This window comes from Salvelinus namaycush, chromosome 19 (genome assembly GCF_016432855.1).
Source record: "Salvelinus namaycush isolate Seneca chromosome 19, SaNama_1.0, whole genome shotgun sequence".
Lineage (NCBI taxonomy): Eukaryota > Metazoa > Chordata > Actinopteri > Salmoniformes > Salmonidae > Salvelinus > Salvelinus namaycush.
The window spans coordinates 12,881,873-12,897,835 of NC_052325.1; the positions used below are offsets into that span (position 1 = coordinate 12,881,873).

General features: G+C 45.2%; 1 protein-coding gene across 1 annotated transcript in view; it reads left to right on the forward strand.

Annotated features, from left to right (window-relative positions):
- The window catches only part of LOC120064150 (immunoglobulin superfamily member 3-like), an 88,573-nt gene that overhangs the window by 26,997 nt on the left and 45,613 nt on the right, over positions 1 to 15,963 (forward strand). Inside the window, exon 3 of the mRNA XM_039014523.1 lies at positions 15,481 to 15,900. Within this exon, the coding sequence (XP_038870451.1) occupies positions 15,481 to 15,900 (420 nt within the window). The remainder of the gene's footprint in view (positions 1 to 15,480; positions 15,901 to 15,963) is intronic.

A 15,963-nucleotide genomic window follows, 5' to 3' on the forward strand; every position in this document is an offset into this window, starting at 1 on the left:
AAAAGCATTCCAAGGGAAGCTAGTTGAGAGAATGCCAACAGTGTGCAAAGCTGTCAAAGGCAAAGGTTGGCCACTTTGAAGAATCTCAAATATAAAATATATTTTGATTGGTTTAACAATTCTTTGGTTACTACATGTTTCCATATGTGTTATTTCATAGTTTTGATGTCTTCACTATTATTCTACAATGTAGATAATAGTAAAAAAATATATAAAAACCTTGAATGTGCAGGTGTGTCCAAACTTTTGACTGGTACTGTACGTCAGCACGTGAGAGAGTGCTGTCTTTAGCTTAGCGCCCGCGCTAACGAGCTAGGTTAATGAGAGAGGGTTTAACGTGTTAGCGTTATGAGGGTGTTAACAGGGAACGTGTGTGTGTAAATGGGAAATGGGCCAAAAGCGCCACTGCACCTCTGTTGTGATTTGATTAGCTTAGCTAAGCGCTAACCCTCAGGGGTGCTCTGCCTCTTCTCTGTGTGAAATTAATGCAACGCAGTGGCTAGGCTACATGAATATGAATGCTACAAGAATATCTATATTAATAGGAGAATGCTAGTGCTACATATGTATTCGTGTTAGTAAGCTGGTATTCATAAAACAGGCAGGAGACAAATGTGAGGATTAAGCTGGTATTGGAGCCCGGGACGTTTGTGTTGGTTTGAAGTCTTATCTCAACAGAAAAGAAAACTCGAGGTGCTTGTAGGTTTACTTTTCACAGGAACTGCTGATAACCCTGCTCTGTCTACCACACACATGCACACAAGCAGATGCGTATACGTGTGTCAATCTAAGTAACTTAATAAAAAAATCCCCATCAAAACCCGTCAGTTAAAGCTAGAGATACGGTAGCAGTTTTTTTGGGCATGGGCTGCGTCGGCTTTCCGTGTCTGCGGTGGAAGGTGGCCGAGCTACAGCGTCGTTTGTTAGACAAGGAGAAAATCGGTCTTCTCACGAAAACGTCTGGCATTCGAACGGTTTGGCCTATAAATATGTATTTTAATTGAATTGTTTTACATTTCTTTAGCTTTCTTAGATCTCGATATATAAGAAAAGATGCAGCCTGTTTTGTCATTTATGAATGTGTTATTCAATGCGTTTCTATTGGCTATAGTAGTAAAGGCCAAATTCTATATTTGATCAAATAAAATAAAGTTAAAAAAAGATATCTGTATATAATAGCCAAATGATGCATGGAATGACCATCTTAAAAAAATGATGTTTGCTTTGTAGAACCCCCCCCTTCAAGGCTTAGAATTTCAGAGGTTAAAGATTACTGCATGCGTAACATGCACTTGGCTAATACAGTGGTATAAGTGAGAGAAAGCATTATTAAACCAGTCAATCCTCCTGCTCGTTCTGTCTCTCTCTCCGCCTGTCTCTCTGTGTGTGGAGGTAGTGCTGGTATCAGCTTCGAGATTAACATCGTGATCGCCTCGTTAGCATGCTAATCAGCCCCTCATTATTTGGAAAGAAATTTTTTGATTTAGTTAAAATGTCTACTGTAAAAGCTTTCAGTATGGGCTCTACAGCCCCAGGCTGTCTGTCTGAGCCTCTATGTGGAAATTGAGGAAAACTAACTCAGCCTGCAGTCTGAACACACTACACAGTAACACGGGCTCCCGAGTGGTGCAGCGATCTAAGGCACTGCAACTCAGTGCTAGAGGCATCACTACAGATACCCTGGTTCGAATCCAGGCTGTTTCACAACCGGCCATGATTGGGAGTCCCAAAGGGCGACGCACAATTGGCCCACCGTCGTCCGGGTTTGGTCGTTGTAGTCTGCCATTGTAAATAAGAATTTATTCTTAACTGACTTGCCTAGTTAAATAAAGGATAAAAGACTTCCACTCGATAACTATGTCCTCAATCTCCATAGCATGAGATTGTACCTACCACACACACTCTCTCTTCCTCCGTCTTTCCCTCCGAACAGGCGGGTGCAGACATATGTCACCTGTGCCACCTGTGCCCCTGTGCCAGGGTTGAACTCTGCCAGAGAGAGGGGATGTGGGTGTGTGTGTGCTGGCAGTTGCTCCTCTCATCTGCTACCCTGCTGGACTGGTTCCTAGTGGTTCTACTCTACCCACTTTCACCCCAGACTTCACATGCATGTCCCCGCCCCACACACACACACCAGACGGTATTTCCCCACCCTACCCTCCTGGGAAGCTCCAGACTGCACATTCCTGTCCCACACAGACACACACACCAGGTTTAGCATATTCCAGCCCCTCCCCACCCTGAACCCCTTTCTTCAGACACAGTCCACACACACACACACCCATCAGCCTCCCTACCCTCCTCCACACACTCCCCTCCCCCATCAGGTCACCATGTGAAATGGCAGAGTTCAACCCTGGCACAGGTGGCAGCATATGTCTGCACCCCTGTCTCTCTCTTGGTCTCCATGGCTGCATTGCTCTCTGTGGGTGCATGGGGGTTGATCTGATGAAGGAAATGACTAGCCCTGTCTTACAGACCAGACCTCTACCCTATGCTCCTGCTATAATCTGCACGTGCTTCTGGAGATCGGCTTATTTTCCAGTTATTCACACAACATACACACATACATACACAATCCTCCAAAAGCAAGCAGCACCACCTGGAAGTGGCAACGAGACAAAGCCTGCAGTGGTCTAAACACACACACACCACACACAGTAGTGTTGGTCAGATGGCTGAGGCTGTAACTGGCGCTCTTCCCGGGGTTGTCTTCAGTTGGTCACAGTACTTGACCATCTGGGGATGGAAGAGCGGGAGGGATGAAAAGAGAGGGCGGGGTGCTTCTCTAGGTGTAAGAGGCAGAGCGAGGGATGAAAAGAGAGGGTGGGGTGCTTCTCTAGGTGTAAGAGGCAGAGAGAGAGAGGGATGAAAAGAGAGGGTGGGGTGCTTCTCTAGGTGTAAGAGGCAAAGAGAGGGAGGTGAAGCCCTGTAACAAAAAGAGTAACTAGGTTACATACAGTAGATTACTGCTTTTATTCTGGTTACATTGTGTTTGCACTGTTTTGGGAATTCATCCAATCTTAGACAATATACAGTATGGTTGAGTACAGTAGAATGTTTACAGTACACGAGTCAGTACGGTTAGAGGAGTGAGAGACGAGGGGAGAAATGGAGGGAGAGGTGGAGAAACGGGGGCCAAGGGAAATGGACGGGAGGGAAATACTTAGGTTGAGAGCGAGTCATAGAACGAGAAACCGAGGTAGAGAACAGGGGAATGAGATAGAAAGCGAGTGATGGCAGGAAACGGATATGTTTTCTTCTGTTTTAAAAGCATCGTGTGTATGTATTTGATGCTCCCAAGGATTTTATTCAGCGACAGCATTGCCTGAACACTTCTCAAACGCTCATCTTAGGAAGATTTGTCTTTCATACACCCACCTCTCTTTCCAAACTATCCCTCCTCTCACGCCTCTCTCTTTTTAATCTCTCGCTGTTCTCTTTCTTCCCTAAATCTCTCTTTCTCAAGCTCCTTCCCTTGATGGGCCTCTAGGAGGATAGGAATCGTGTCAGAGAGAAAGCGAGTGTGTGTGTGTTTTCAATGTTCAACCTGCTTCCATGCTCTCGTGTGTGTGTGTGTGTGTGTGTGTGTGTTAAATCTGTTCTCCTGTCTTTGTGTAAACAGCTTCTCATGCTACATCCTCTCTCCATGAATCAGCCTACTAACTCCACCTCACCATTCAGCTGCAGATCGCCATGTGTCCCTTTTTGAATACAGTGCTCTCCCCATCGGTCTGTGACTCTGTGTTTCAGTGAAGAGGGGAGGGGAATTGGCTAGTTGAGGGGGTGAAGGTGAGAGAGAGACGTGTGTTGAGAGAGAGCAGCTGTCCCCTCAGGGCTCCCATACTGACATGTGTGTGTTGAGAGAGAGCAGCTGTCGCCTCAGGGCTCCCATACTGACATGTGTGTGTTGAGAGAGAGCAGCTGTCTCCTCAGGGCTCCCATACTGACGTGTGTGTGTTGAGAGAGAGTAGCTGTCTCCTCAGGGCTCCCATACTGACGTGTGTGTGTGTGTGTGTTGAGAGAGAGCAGCTGTCTCCTCAGGGCTCCCATACTGACGTGTGTGTGTTGAGAGAGAGCAGCTGTCCCCTCAGGGCTCTCATACTGACGTGTGTGTGTTGAGAGAGAGCAGCTGTCTCCTCAGGGCTCCCATACTGACGTGTGTGTGTTGCTGTGTCGCTCTGTATGTGTGGTTCTGTGGTTCTTTTTGTGAGTGTGTGTTAGGTGTGCCAGAGGTGTGTGTGTGTGTGTGGCACACAGATTTTCATCTTGGTATAGTGAGCAGTCATATTCACAGGGGGTCTTCTCTCACCCGTACATCTGGTCTAGTTGTGATTTTATGAAATAATCTATGTTCAAAGAGTGTGAGGGGAGAGACATGGCAGCTTGCATGTACAGCCCAGTCAGCAAGGTAGTGTGAGAGAAAAGCTCACTATCAGTATCAGCCAAGTATGTGTGTTGTGTGATTGACTAGAGGATAGAGAGAAGGAGAGTGAGAAAAGCAGAATGTGATAATTGGGTGCTGACAAACAGCTTAGCTAAAGAAAGAGAACCATGAGACTGTGAGAGAAAGGGTGCATGAAAGAGTGTGGAGAGCGTGAAGAATTCAGAGTAAAAAAGGCAAAGAATGGAAGAGTAGGAGTGTGAAAAAGGACAGCGAGAGGCTGATTCAGCGGCCCTTGTTTAACAGTAGAGCCTTCACGTGGGCTGCAATCACAGTGACACACCTGTATGTGGTTAATCCATTAGCTGGCCGCCAGATGTCTGATGTTGAATGGCTCAGAACTATTTCTGCAGACACACTTGAGTGTCTTGTCATCCCTTCTCCCACTACCTCTTTACCGCCCTCCCTCCCTTCCTCCATCTGTCTCCTCTGTTCATTTTAGGTGATTGGACACGGTGTGGTTTTTATAGCACTGTGTGGGAGACTGAGAGATAGCTTGGGATATGTTCGTGAGAGTGTACACACACACACAGACAATGTTTAATAGGCAGTATGGCTCATTGTCTGTATGTGTTGTATTATGAATGTGCCCCCTGCTGTGGCCCTAGATCCAACACTGTGGCTGTCTTCTTTCTCTGTTCTCCTCTCCTCTGCTCTCCCCTCCTCTCCTTTGCTCTCCTCTCCCCTCCTCTCCTCTGCTCTCCACTTCTCTGCTGTCCTCCCCACTCAGAATATGTTCACTCAACATCTAAAGTGAAGCTCAAAATGTGTATGTCAGAGCATCGGGCCTAGCAGAACACTCATGATCCTCTTCCTCAATCATCCTCCTCTCTCTGATCAGCATCATCCTCATCCTACTCCTCCCTCTTGCTAATCCTGAGAATGTATTCATCCCTCTCTGACTCACTACTAGCTCTAAGCCTTAAGAGAGGAAGACAGAGGGAAATAAATAGTACACATATGCCCATTCCTCTAGTCATCACTGGATTCGTATGCATCTCCTGTGCGCACACACACACACGCCCACCTTCTCCATTTTCCTCTGAGCAGCAATCTCTGTTTCTCACAGAGCAATTACTGCTAATTATCCTACCTCGTCCTCACCATTCTCTGCTTTCTCTTCTCTTATAGTGTTATGTTCTATAATGTCTGTTTTCACTAGTCTGACTAACACTTTAACTCTCAAAGTTCTCTGTTGATGAAGGGGACTGTGCTTTTACTGGTTGGCTCTCCTCGGTGTCTTTCTCACTCAAACACCCACATTACACAGCCTTCTGAGCGCCGCCCCAGTTGGATTTTCAAATCCAAACAATGACAGGTCTCAACCAATCAAACCTGTCACACAATTTCTGAGCGAATATGGCATTAACAAATGGCCTCCTTTCCAGATCAGTGTGGTCACAGCTCTCCCTGTGCTGAGTCACATGGGTCGTGTCAGCCATACTGTTTGCCCCTCCACATTTGTATTTCTATTGAGGGTAACTCAATGCTTGGATTATTACTAGTAGTTGTGTGTCAGTGGGCACTTCCAAGTGACTCAGCTCTGCAGAGAAATCTGGTAACGAGGATTGACCCGTCACAGTCCACAGGAACACACAAAAGTACACACACATTATTTGAATCTACTCCGATGGCTTTCTTCAAAGAGGAGAATTTGTTCAGTGTAACTTATTAATGGTTACATAAAGGTTAGATGTTAGTCAGGACAGGGTTTTGAAGTTGACATTGCAGATCAAACTGCTCAAGTTATCGTCTTTACCGCTCTTTCTCTGTCTCTTTTCCTCGCTTGTTCATCCGGCCATGCCATCCCTCTCAGATGTTTTGGGACTACATGAAATGCCGGCCAGAGGGACTAGCGACAATGAGAGGGAGAGAAAGGGGGAGGGAGAGACCCTTCCTCTGTTATTTAATAACTAAGGTCTAAGGCAGGGCTATTCAACTGGCGGCTCGCGGCCAAATCTGGCCCGTTTGTACATTTTAGAATAGCCCTTTGATCAATTCTGAAAATCATTGATTAAACAAAATCAGCAAAAAATACTACGTTTAGTGCGAAAAGGAGCCTTCGTTCAAATGTTCTACAATGGGAGAATCTGTTTTTCTGCCCATTTTTAAATGCTGTGTATATATATGTGTATATATATATATATATATATATACACTGCTCAAAAAAAGAAAGGGAACACTAAAATAACACATCCTAGATCTGAATGAATGAAATATTCTTATTAAATACTTTTTTCTTTACATAGTTGAATGTGCTGAAAACAAAATCACACAAAAATGATCAATGGAAATCAAATTTATCAACCCATGGAGGTCTGGATTTGGAGTCACACTCAAAATTAAAGTGGAAAACCACACTACAGGCTGATCCAACTTTGATGTAATGTCCTTAAAACAAGTCAAAATGAGGCTCAGTAGTGTGTGTGGCCTCCACGTGCCTGTATGACCTCCCTACAACGCCTGGACATGCTCCTGATGAGGTGGCGGATGGTCTCCTGAGGGATCTCCTCCCAGACCTGGACTAATGCATCCGCCAACTCCTGGACAGTCTGTGGTGCAATGTGGCGTTGGTGGATGGAGCGAGACATGATGTCCCAGATGTGCTCAATTGGATTCAGGTCTGGGGAACGGGCGGGCCAGTCCATAGCATCAATGCCTTCCTCTTGCAGGAACTGCTGACACATTCCAGCCACATGAGGTCTAGCATTGTCTTGCATTAGGAGGAACCCAGGGCCAACCGCACCAGCATATGGTCTCACAAGGGGTCTGAGGATCTCATCTCGGTACCTAATGGCAGTCAAGCTACCTCTGGCGAGCACATGGAGGGCTGTGCGGCCCCCCCAAAGAAATGCCATCCCACACCATGACTGACCCACCGCCAAACCGGTCATGCTGGAGGATGTTGCAGGCAGCAGAACATTCTCCACGGCGTCTCCAGACTCTGTCACGTCTGTCACATGTGCTCAGTGTGAACCTGCTTTCATCTGTGAAGAGCACAGGGCGCCAGTGGCGAATTTGCCAATCTTGGTGTTCTCTGGCAAATGCCAAAAGTCCTGCACGGTGTTGGGCTGTAAGCACAACCCCCACCTGTGGACGTCGGGCCCTCATACCACCCTCATGGAGTCTGTTTCTGACCATTTGAGCAGACACATGCACATTTGTGGCCTGCTGGAGGTCATTTTGCAGGGCTCTGGCAGTGCTCCTCCTTGCACAAAGGCGGAGGTAGCGGTCCTGCTGCTGGGTTGTTGCCCTCCTACGGCCTCCTCCACGTCTCCTGATGTACTGGCCTGTCTCCTGGTAGCGCCTCCATGCTCTGGACACTACGCTGACAGACACAGCAAAGCTTCTTGCCACAGCTCGCATTGATGTGCCATCCTGGATGAGCTGCACTACCTGAGCCACTTGTGTGGGTTGTAGACTCCGTCTCATGCTACCACTAGAGTGAAAGCACCGCCAGCATTCAAAAGTGACCAAAACATCAGCCAGGAAGCATAGGAACTGAGAAGTGGTCTGTGGTCACCACCTGCAGAACCACTCCTTTATTGGGGGTGTCTTGCTAATTGCCTATAATTTCCACCTGTTGTCTATTCCATTTGCACAACAGCATGTGAAATTTATTGTCAATCAGTGTTGCTTCCTAAGTGGACAGTTTGATTTCACAGAAGTGTGATTGACTTGGAGTTACATTGTGTTGTTTAAGTGTTCCCTTTATTTTTTTGAGCAGTGTATATATATATAACACCGCTGTAGCTCTGCCACCTATCGCAGATGCTGAATGCCGACATTGGCGAATGCGGTAGATTGATCCCATGCAAAAAACAGACAGATTTTGGTAGTGATATTTTTTTATACGGGTGCGTTGGTAAATTTACTCTGGCTATGTACTCCTGACAGAGCAGAATAACAGATTAATTTGCGAACGCGTAACACCCGTTAAATATGACCGGTGTCAGCAATAAAATGTCATTAAATTGTTGCCATCAGCACAATTAGTCACCAACGCTTTAGATAACGTGTAAAAACAGCCTAACCACCTCTGCTAGGGCAGGTAAAATGTTCAGAGTGAGGTGTTCTCTCATTTGTGTCTGGAAGTAGCTAGCTAGCTAACCAACTTTAGCCAGTTATCTCAGGTGCTTGACTGCCGTTGTGAGGTCAGAACTCTTGGATCAACCCTACTCCTCGGCCGGAGCGTACAGTGTGCACTCTGAATTTACGAACGCCCAGAGCGCACTCTGGCACTCCAGAGTGAATTTTTGCGGGGGAATTTACATCAACTCTAGGTTTTAACGCACCTTGTGACGCATTCAGACGTGACTCATGACGATATGACCAAACCGGATGTAATTGTTTACTGTGAGACCACAATGGCATTTTAGACAATGCCAATGGAAAATCTGGTGGGTGGCAACAAACTATCTGTCATGGCAGCAATCATGCCAACCACAGGATGTGACCAAGTTGTGATTGTAGATGTTTGTAGCCTGTTTTCATAGTACTATCTCTTACTTAAGAGAAAACAAGTCCACGTACCAGCAGTAGTATGGGCTGGCCAGGTGCCTGTCCTGGAAGTCTCTCCCAGATTCAGGCCAAGTCCATACTCCTGCAGTGTATGCGCAGGCTTGCATGTTTGCTTCGTCTCATCCTTAATCCTGCTCAGATTGAGGTCAAGGGGCGATTATGAGAATCTCAAGTAGATCACATCAGTGTGTTTATCAACCGGGCTCTGACCCCACGACCCCAATGGGTAATGTCTGATTGGTTGAATGCATTCTAGACAGGATTTGATTGGCCTTGGGGGACAGTACAGTAAGTGGGGTATGTGTTTTTTTTTGTGTCATCGCCAACCCAGCTGTTTTGTGGACCTGTCAACCCAGGGATGTAGAGAAGAGCAGCATGTTTTCATTTTGCAGTTATCCAGAGTCTTTGGGGGGAGGGGGGCCAGGGGAAAGATGTATGGAAGTGGAGATGTTGTTATGGCAACTCCGGGCTGTTTTAGGGGGAACCTCAGTAGTGTAAAGTAGGTGGGTTGTTATGGCAACAGGAGGCTGTAGCATAGGAGGGTTGTTGTGGAATGAGTAGGCTCTCCCTCTCCTTTTTTCTCTTTCTTTCTCCCTCTCTATCATGTTGTAAATCTTTCCCTCTCTCCTGTTCATCGGGGTGGTATAGTGTGGTCTCTGTGTGAGAGCTGCTCTCTGCTATGCTTTTCACACACCAAATAAGGCCTCTGTCACGCCAACGAACATTCTCTCCCTAAGTAGCCTTTAGACATCTGAAATGCCCTATGTATCACAGGCAGCATCAGGAGACTTCCATACAGAGCCTCTCTCATTCAGCCCTCTCATGGAACATTCAAGCTACCCTATCAAGGAACAGCACCATGTGCCAGTTGGCTTACTCCAGTGCCAACGGAGAATTTTATAAGACACAAACACATTTATTCTCCATCCATATGGATCCAAGGCAGAACACATTGGCTAGGAGTGCTACCGTGGTTAACCTGCTACTTGTTGGCAATCGATTGATAGTACAGTTGTACTCGTCGCTAAGTAAAATATATTTGGTATTGACACGGAGAAAACCATGTAGACGCTTCAAGCGACTTTTACCCTTAGTGACAGGGATTGCCTGTAACTCATTCAACCCTCGTCAACTCAGATCAACTCCAAACTATTTCAGTGAATTCAAAGTCATTTCAGCTCAATACAACCCAAATCTGTATACTGACATGCTACATTTTCCATTTCCGGAGCGTACATGAGCACTATTTCAATGGGAATGAAGGACAAATGTAATTATTCCCTGTCATTTTCATCCCTCTCCTTTCATGTTATGTTATTCTCCCCAGTGATAAACTGCAGTAACCAGATCCTCCCCTCTTATTCAATCTCTCTGATCGCTCTGTCGTGGTGTCTGTCTCTCTCTTATTCCTGCTCCATCTCTCAGAATCTGTCCCCTGTTCAAGTGTGCTGGCGCGCGCGCACACACACACACACACACACACACACACACACACACACAGAGAGAGAGCTGGACGATATGGACAAAAATCCATATTGCAATAAATCGCCTGAATTAAGGCGATAATGAAAAATGGAACGATAAGTTTATAACATTAATGTACACCACCGTAGTTTTTTTAATTGTATTATCCTTTAAACTACTACTATTGGTTTGATGGTTGTAGCCATCAATTGTCCCATTAACAATCACTCGCATTTCTGTAGTGTAGGCTACATATTGTAATGAACGATATACAGTGCATTCGGAAAGTATTCAGACGCCTTGACTTTTTCCACATTCCACATTTACAACTTTATTCTAAGATTGATATAAATTTAGTAAGAGATACTGATCTCTGATATAAATCCATCTACACACAATATCCCATAATGACAAAGGGAAAACAGGTTTTTGGAAATTTTTGCACGTTTTATAAAAATATAAATACCTTATTTACAAAGGTATTCAGACCCTTTGCTATGAGACTCAAAATTGAGCTCTGGTGCATCCTGTTTCCTTTGATCATCCTTGAGATGTTTCTACAACTTGGAGTCCACCTGTGGTAAATTCAATTGATTGGATATGATTTGGAAAGGCACACACCTGTCTATATAAGGTCCCCCAGTTGACAGTGCATGTCAGAGCAAAAACCAAGCCATGAGGTTGAAGGAATTGTCCGTATAACTCAGACAGGATTGTGTCGAGGTACAGATCTGGGGTACTAAAAAATGTGTGCAGCATTGAGGGTCCCCAAGAACAGTGGCCATCATTCTTAAATGGAAGAAGTTTGGAACCACCCAGACTCTTCCTAGAACTGGCCGCCCGGCCAAAATGAGCAATCGAGGGAGAAGGGCTTTGGTCAGGGAGGTGACCAAGAACCCGATGGTCACTCTGACAGAGCTCCAGAGTTCTTCTGTGGAGATGGGAGAACCTTACAGAAGGACAACCATCTCTGCAGCACTCCACTAATAAGGCCTTTATAGTACGGTGGCCAGACGGAAGCCACTCCTCAGTAAAAGGCACATAGAGTTGAAGTCAGAAGTTGACATACACCTTAGCCAAATACATTTCAACTCAGTATTTCACAATTCCTGACATTTAATCCGAGTAAAAATTCCCTGTCTTAGGTCAGTTAGGATCACCACTTTATTTTAAGAACGTGAAATGTCAGAATAATAGTAGAGAGAATTATTTATTTCAGCTTTTATTTCTTTCATCACATTCTCAGTGGGTCAGAATTTTACATACACTCAATTAGTATTTGGTAGCATTGCCTTTTAAATTGTTTAACTTAGGTCAAATGTTTCGGGTAGCCTTCCACAAGCTTCCCACAATAAGTTGGGTGAATTTTGGCCCATTCCTCCTGACAGAGCTGGTGTAACCGAGTCAGGTTTGTAGGCCTCCTTGCTCGCACACACTTTTTCACTTCTGCCCACAACTTTTCTATGGGATTGAGATCATAGCATTGTGATGGCCACTCCAATACCTTGACTTTGTTGTCCTTAAGCCATTTTGCCACAACTTTGGAAGTATGCTTGGGGTCATTGTCCATTTGGAAGACCCATTTGCGACCAAGCTTTAACATCTTGACTGTCTTGAGATGTTGCTTCATTATATCCACATAATTTTCCTGCCTCATGATGCCATCTATTTTGTGAAGTGCACCAGTCCCTCCTGCAGCAAAGCACCCCCAAAACATGATGCTGCCACCCCCGTGCTTCACGGTTGGGATGGTGTTCTTCAGCTTGCAAGCCTCCCCTTTTCTCCTCCAAACATAACAATGGTCATCATGGCCAAACAGTTCTATTTTTGTTTCATCAGACCAGAGAACATTTCTCCAAAAAGTACGATCTTTGTCCCCATGTGCAGTTGCAAACCGAAGTCTGGCTTTTTTGGCGGTTTTGGAGCAGTGTCTTCTTCCTTGTTGAGCGGCCTTTCAGGTTATGTCGATTCAGGACTCGTTTTACTGTGGATATAGATACTTTTCTACCTGTTTCCTCCAGCATCTTCACAAGGTCCTTTGCTGTTGTTCTGTGATTTGATTTGCACTTGTCGCACCAAAGTACGTTCATCTCTAGGAGACAGAACGCGTCTCCTTCCTGAGCGGTATGACTGCTGCGTGGTCCCATGGTGTTTGTACTTGCGTACTATTGTTTGTACAGATGAGCGTGGTACCTTCAGGTATTTGGAATTTGCTCCCAAGGATGAACCAGACTTGTGGAGGTCTACATCAGGTCTTTGTTGATCTACAATCAGGTCTTCACTGATTTCTTTTGATTTTTCCATGATGTCAAGCAAAGAGGCACTGAGTTTGATGGTAGGCCTTCAAACTCACACCTCCAATTGACTCATATGATGTCAATTAGCCTAACAGAAGCTTCTTAAAGCCATGACATTAATTTTCTGGAATTTTCCAAGCACAGTCGCCTTAATGTATGTAAACTTTTGACCCACTGGAATTGTGATACAGTGAATTATAAGTGAAATGTGCCAAGCTTGTAGCGTCACACCCCAAAATACTTGAGGTTGTAATCTCTACCGAAGGGGCTTCAACAAAGTACGGAGTAAATGGTCTGAATACTTATGTAAATATAATTTTTCTTCTTTTTTTAAATTTCTTTTTTTAAACATTTTCAAACATTTCTAAACTGTTTTTGCTTTGTCATTATGCGGTTTAGTTTGTAAATTGATAAGGGGATAAAACGATTTAATCAATTTTAGAATAAGGTTGTAACGTAACAAAATGTGGAAAAAGTCAAGGGGTCTGAATTCTTTCCGAACTTTCCGAAAATGCCTGTGATAAGTGATTGGTATGGTTGGTGTTAATCATTTTAGGTTCATCATCCCAGCTCTAGACACAGACAACAAGACAGACAAGCAAGCTGTTAGCATATGTGCTCATTCATACCAGGAAAGCTTCGGGATAGATGGATACCACCAGGCTTGAAACCAGCCCATGCCCATCTCCACAATATCAATGCTTATGTGTTTCAATTGCTTTGCAATACCATGCTGCACAATGCACTCCAATATCATATATGTTGACAAAGCCCTTGAAGAGCCAAGCGTCTTAACCAGGGCTTGACAATACTGCACTGTATTACTGGAAAGCCTACTCTGTCCCTGCATTTTTCCATTCCCCATTCATTTGTCTAGGTCAGCTAAAATGATGACTGCTGCTGCACATTGTGTCCTATACACTGTCTTTATACTTACTAGGGCAGAGTGTGTGTGTGTGTGTGTGTGTGTGTGTGTGTGTCAATCATTAGATGTTAATCACATCAAGCCCCTGACCGGTTAGATGAGCCATTTCCTACTGAGATAATAGGACCCAAACAGGATATGAATCCAACTGACAGACATTTAGACAGGATGTATCTTCACACACTCTGACTGCTGCTGGGACATTTAGTCTTCCATCCCATAATAATCCTGCCGCCTGCCGATCCCTGTCTCCAGACAGAGTAACCAGGGTTTATTTCTGGAGATGTATAGAGTGTTTTACCACTCCTCCCTCTCAAACCTGTCATGTCACTCTCTTCTTCTCTCACGCTTTTCCTTTCTTTCTCTCTGTTCTTAACCGGCCGGGTTTGACTCTCTCTGTTGTCAGTTATAGATGCTAGCTGATGCTGAAATGTGTTCTCATTCCAAATACATTGTCTGTATATCTAGAGTGTGTGATCTGGTAGACCTCCGTCTGAGGCTTCACAGGGTTAGGGCTGTCAGTCAGGAGAACGTGCCCTGGCTTGTTGAACACTCTCTCTCTCTGTGTGTGTGTGTGTGTGTGTGTGTGTGTGTGTGTGTGTGTGTGTGTGTGTGTGTGTGTGTGTGTGTGTGTGTGTGTGTGTGTGTGTGTGTGTGGAGTTACAAGTTTCAAGTTTTATTAGTCGTATGTACAGGATACACATTGTATACACCATCCAACAATGCAACAACAATAAGAAATATAAAATATAAGAATATGAACATAAAGGAAATAGCTCAGTAAGGTAAAATATTTGATTTGATTTATTCTATTTGTCACATGCGCCGAATACAACAGATGTAGTAGACCTTACAGTGAAATGCTTACTTACAAGCCCTTAACCAACAATGCAGTTTTAAAAAATCGGTGTTGAGTAAAAAAATTGATAAGTAAAACATTTAAAAGTAACAAATAATTAAACATCAGCAGTAAAATAACAATAGCGAGGCTATTTACAGGGGGTACCGATACAGAGTCAATGTGTGGGGGCACCGGTTAGTTGATATAATTGAGGTAATATGTAGGTAGAGGTAAAGTGACTATGCATAGACAGAGTAGCAGCAGCGTAAAAGAGGAGTCTGGGTAACTTTTTGATTAACTGTTCAGGAGTCTTATGGCTTGGGGTTAAAAGCTGTTTAGAAGCCTCTTGGACCTAGACTTGGCGCTCCGGTACCGCTTGCCGTACGGGAGCAGAGAGAACAGTCCATGACTAGGATGGCTGGAGTCTTTGACATTTATAGCATAATTATAATACAGAAAGGCACAATTTATAGTGCGATATTTACACGTGTTTTGGGGAAGGGGGAATTGGGGGGGGGCAAGTGTTTTTTTTTAATTGTGCAATATTTAGCAATAATAATAAGAGGTGTGAGTGAGCTAAAGTGTAAAGAGTCTGAGCAAGTGTTCAGCAGTCTGATAGCTTGTAGATAGAAACTGTCTCTGAGCCTGTTGGTATCAGACCTCATGCCGATACCGTCTGCCCGATGGTAAGGGAGTGAACAGCTTGTGTGTGAGGTCTATGGGAGGAGGGAGAGGTACTGTATGTTTGAGAGGGTTATGCTATATGCAGGAGAAGGTGTCAACGCATAGGGCTGATGTAACAGAAATATAACAACACTGTCCTATAGCAAATGCCACTTTGTGCCAGAAATGCCACTAAAGCCACTTAAAGTTTACATGTGTAAATATAGTATATGTGGGAACAACTTTGATCCATGTGCTAAGAAAACACTGAACCACTGATGTGACACATCTTTTCTCTTCTTCTTTCTCTCCTCTCCTCTTGCAGTCATCCCCGACTCCCTCACCATCACCGCGCCGCCACAGACCCTCTCCCAGGTGGAGGGAGACACGCTCCAGCTCAGCTGTGAGGTTTCCCGGGCGACGGAGCAGCACACACACCTGTCTGTGGGTTGGTACCTGCGCTCCCCGGAAGACGCTGTCGCCCCACCCCTGGAGATCCTCACCCTGTCCCGGGACTTTGTCCTCCGGGCCGGCGGGCCGTACAAACAGAGGATGACCTCAGGGGACCTGAGGTTGGATAAGACCAGCGCTACATCCTACAGGCTGACCATCCACCGGCTGCAGCCTGCTGACCAGGGCCTGCTCTACTGCCAGGCTGCAGAGTGGATCCAGGACCCCGATCGCAGCTGGTTTGCTATGACCCGCAAGCAGGCCGACAAGACCCAGCTACGTATACAACCCACTGGTGAGTAGGGGGCGATGGGAGTGGCGAGATTGTTTGTGTGTGTGTTGTGACTCGTCATACACA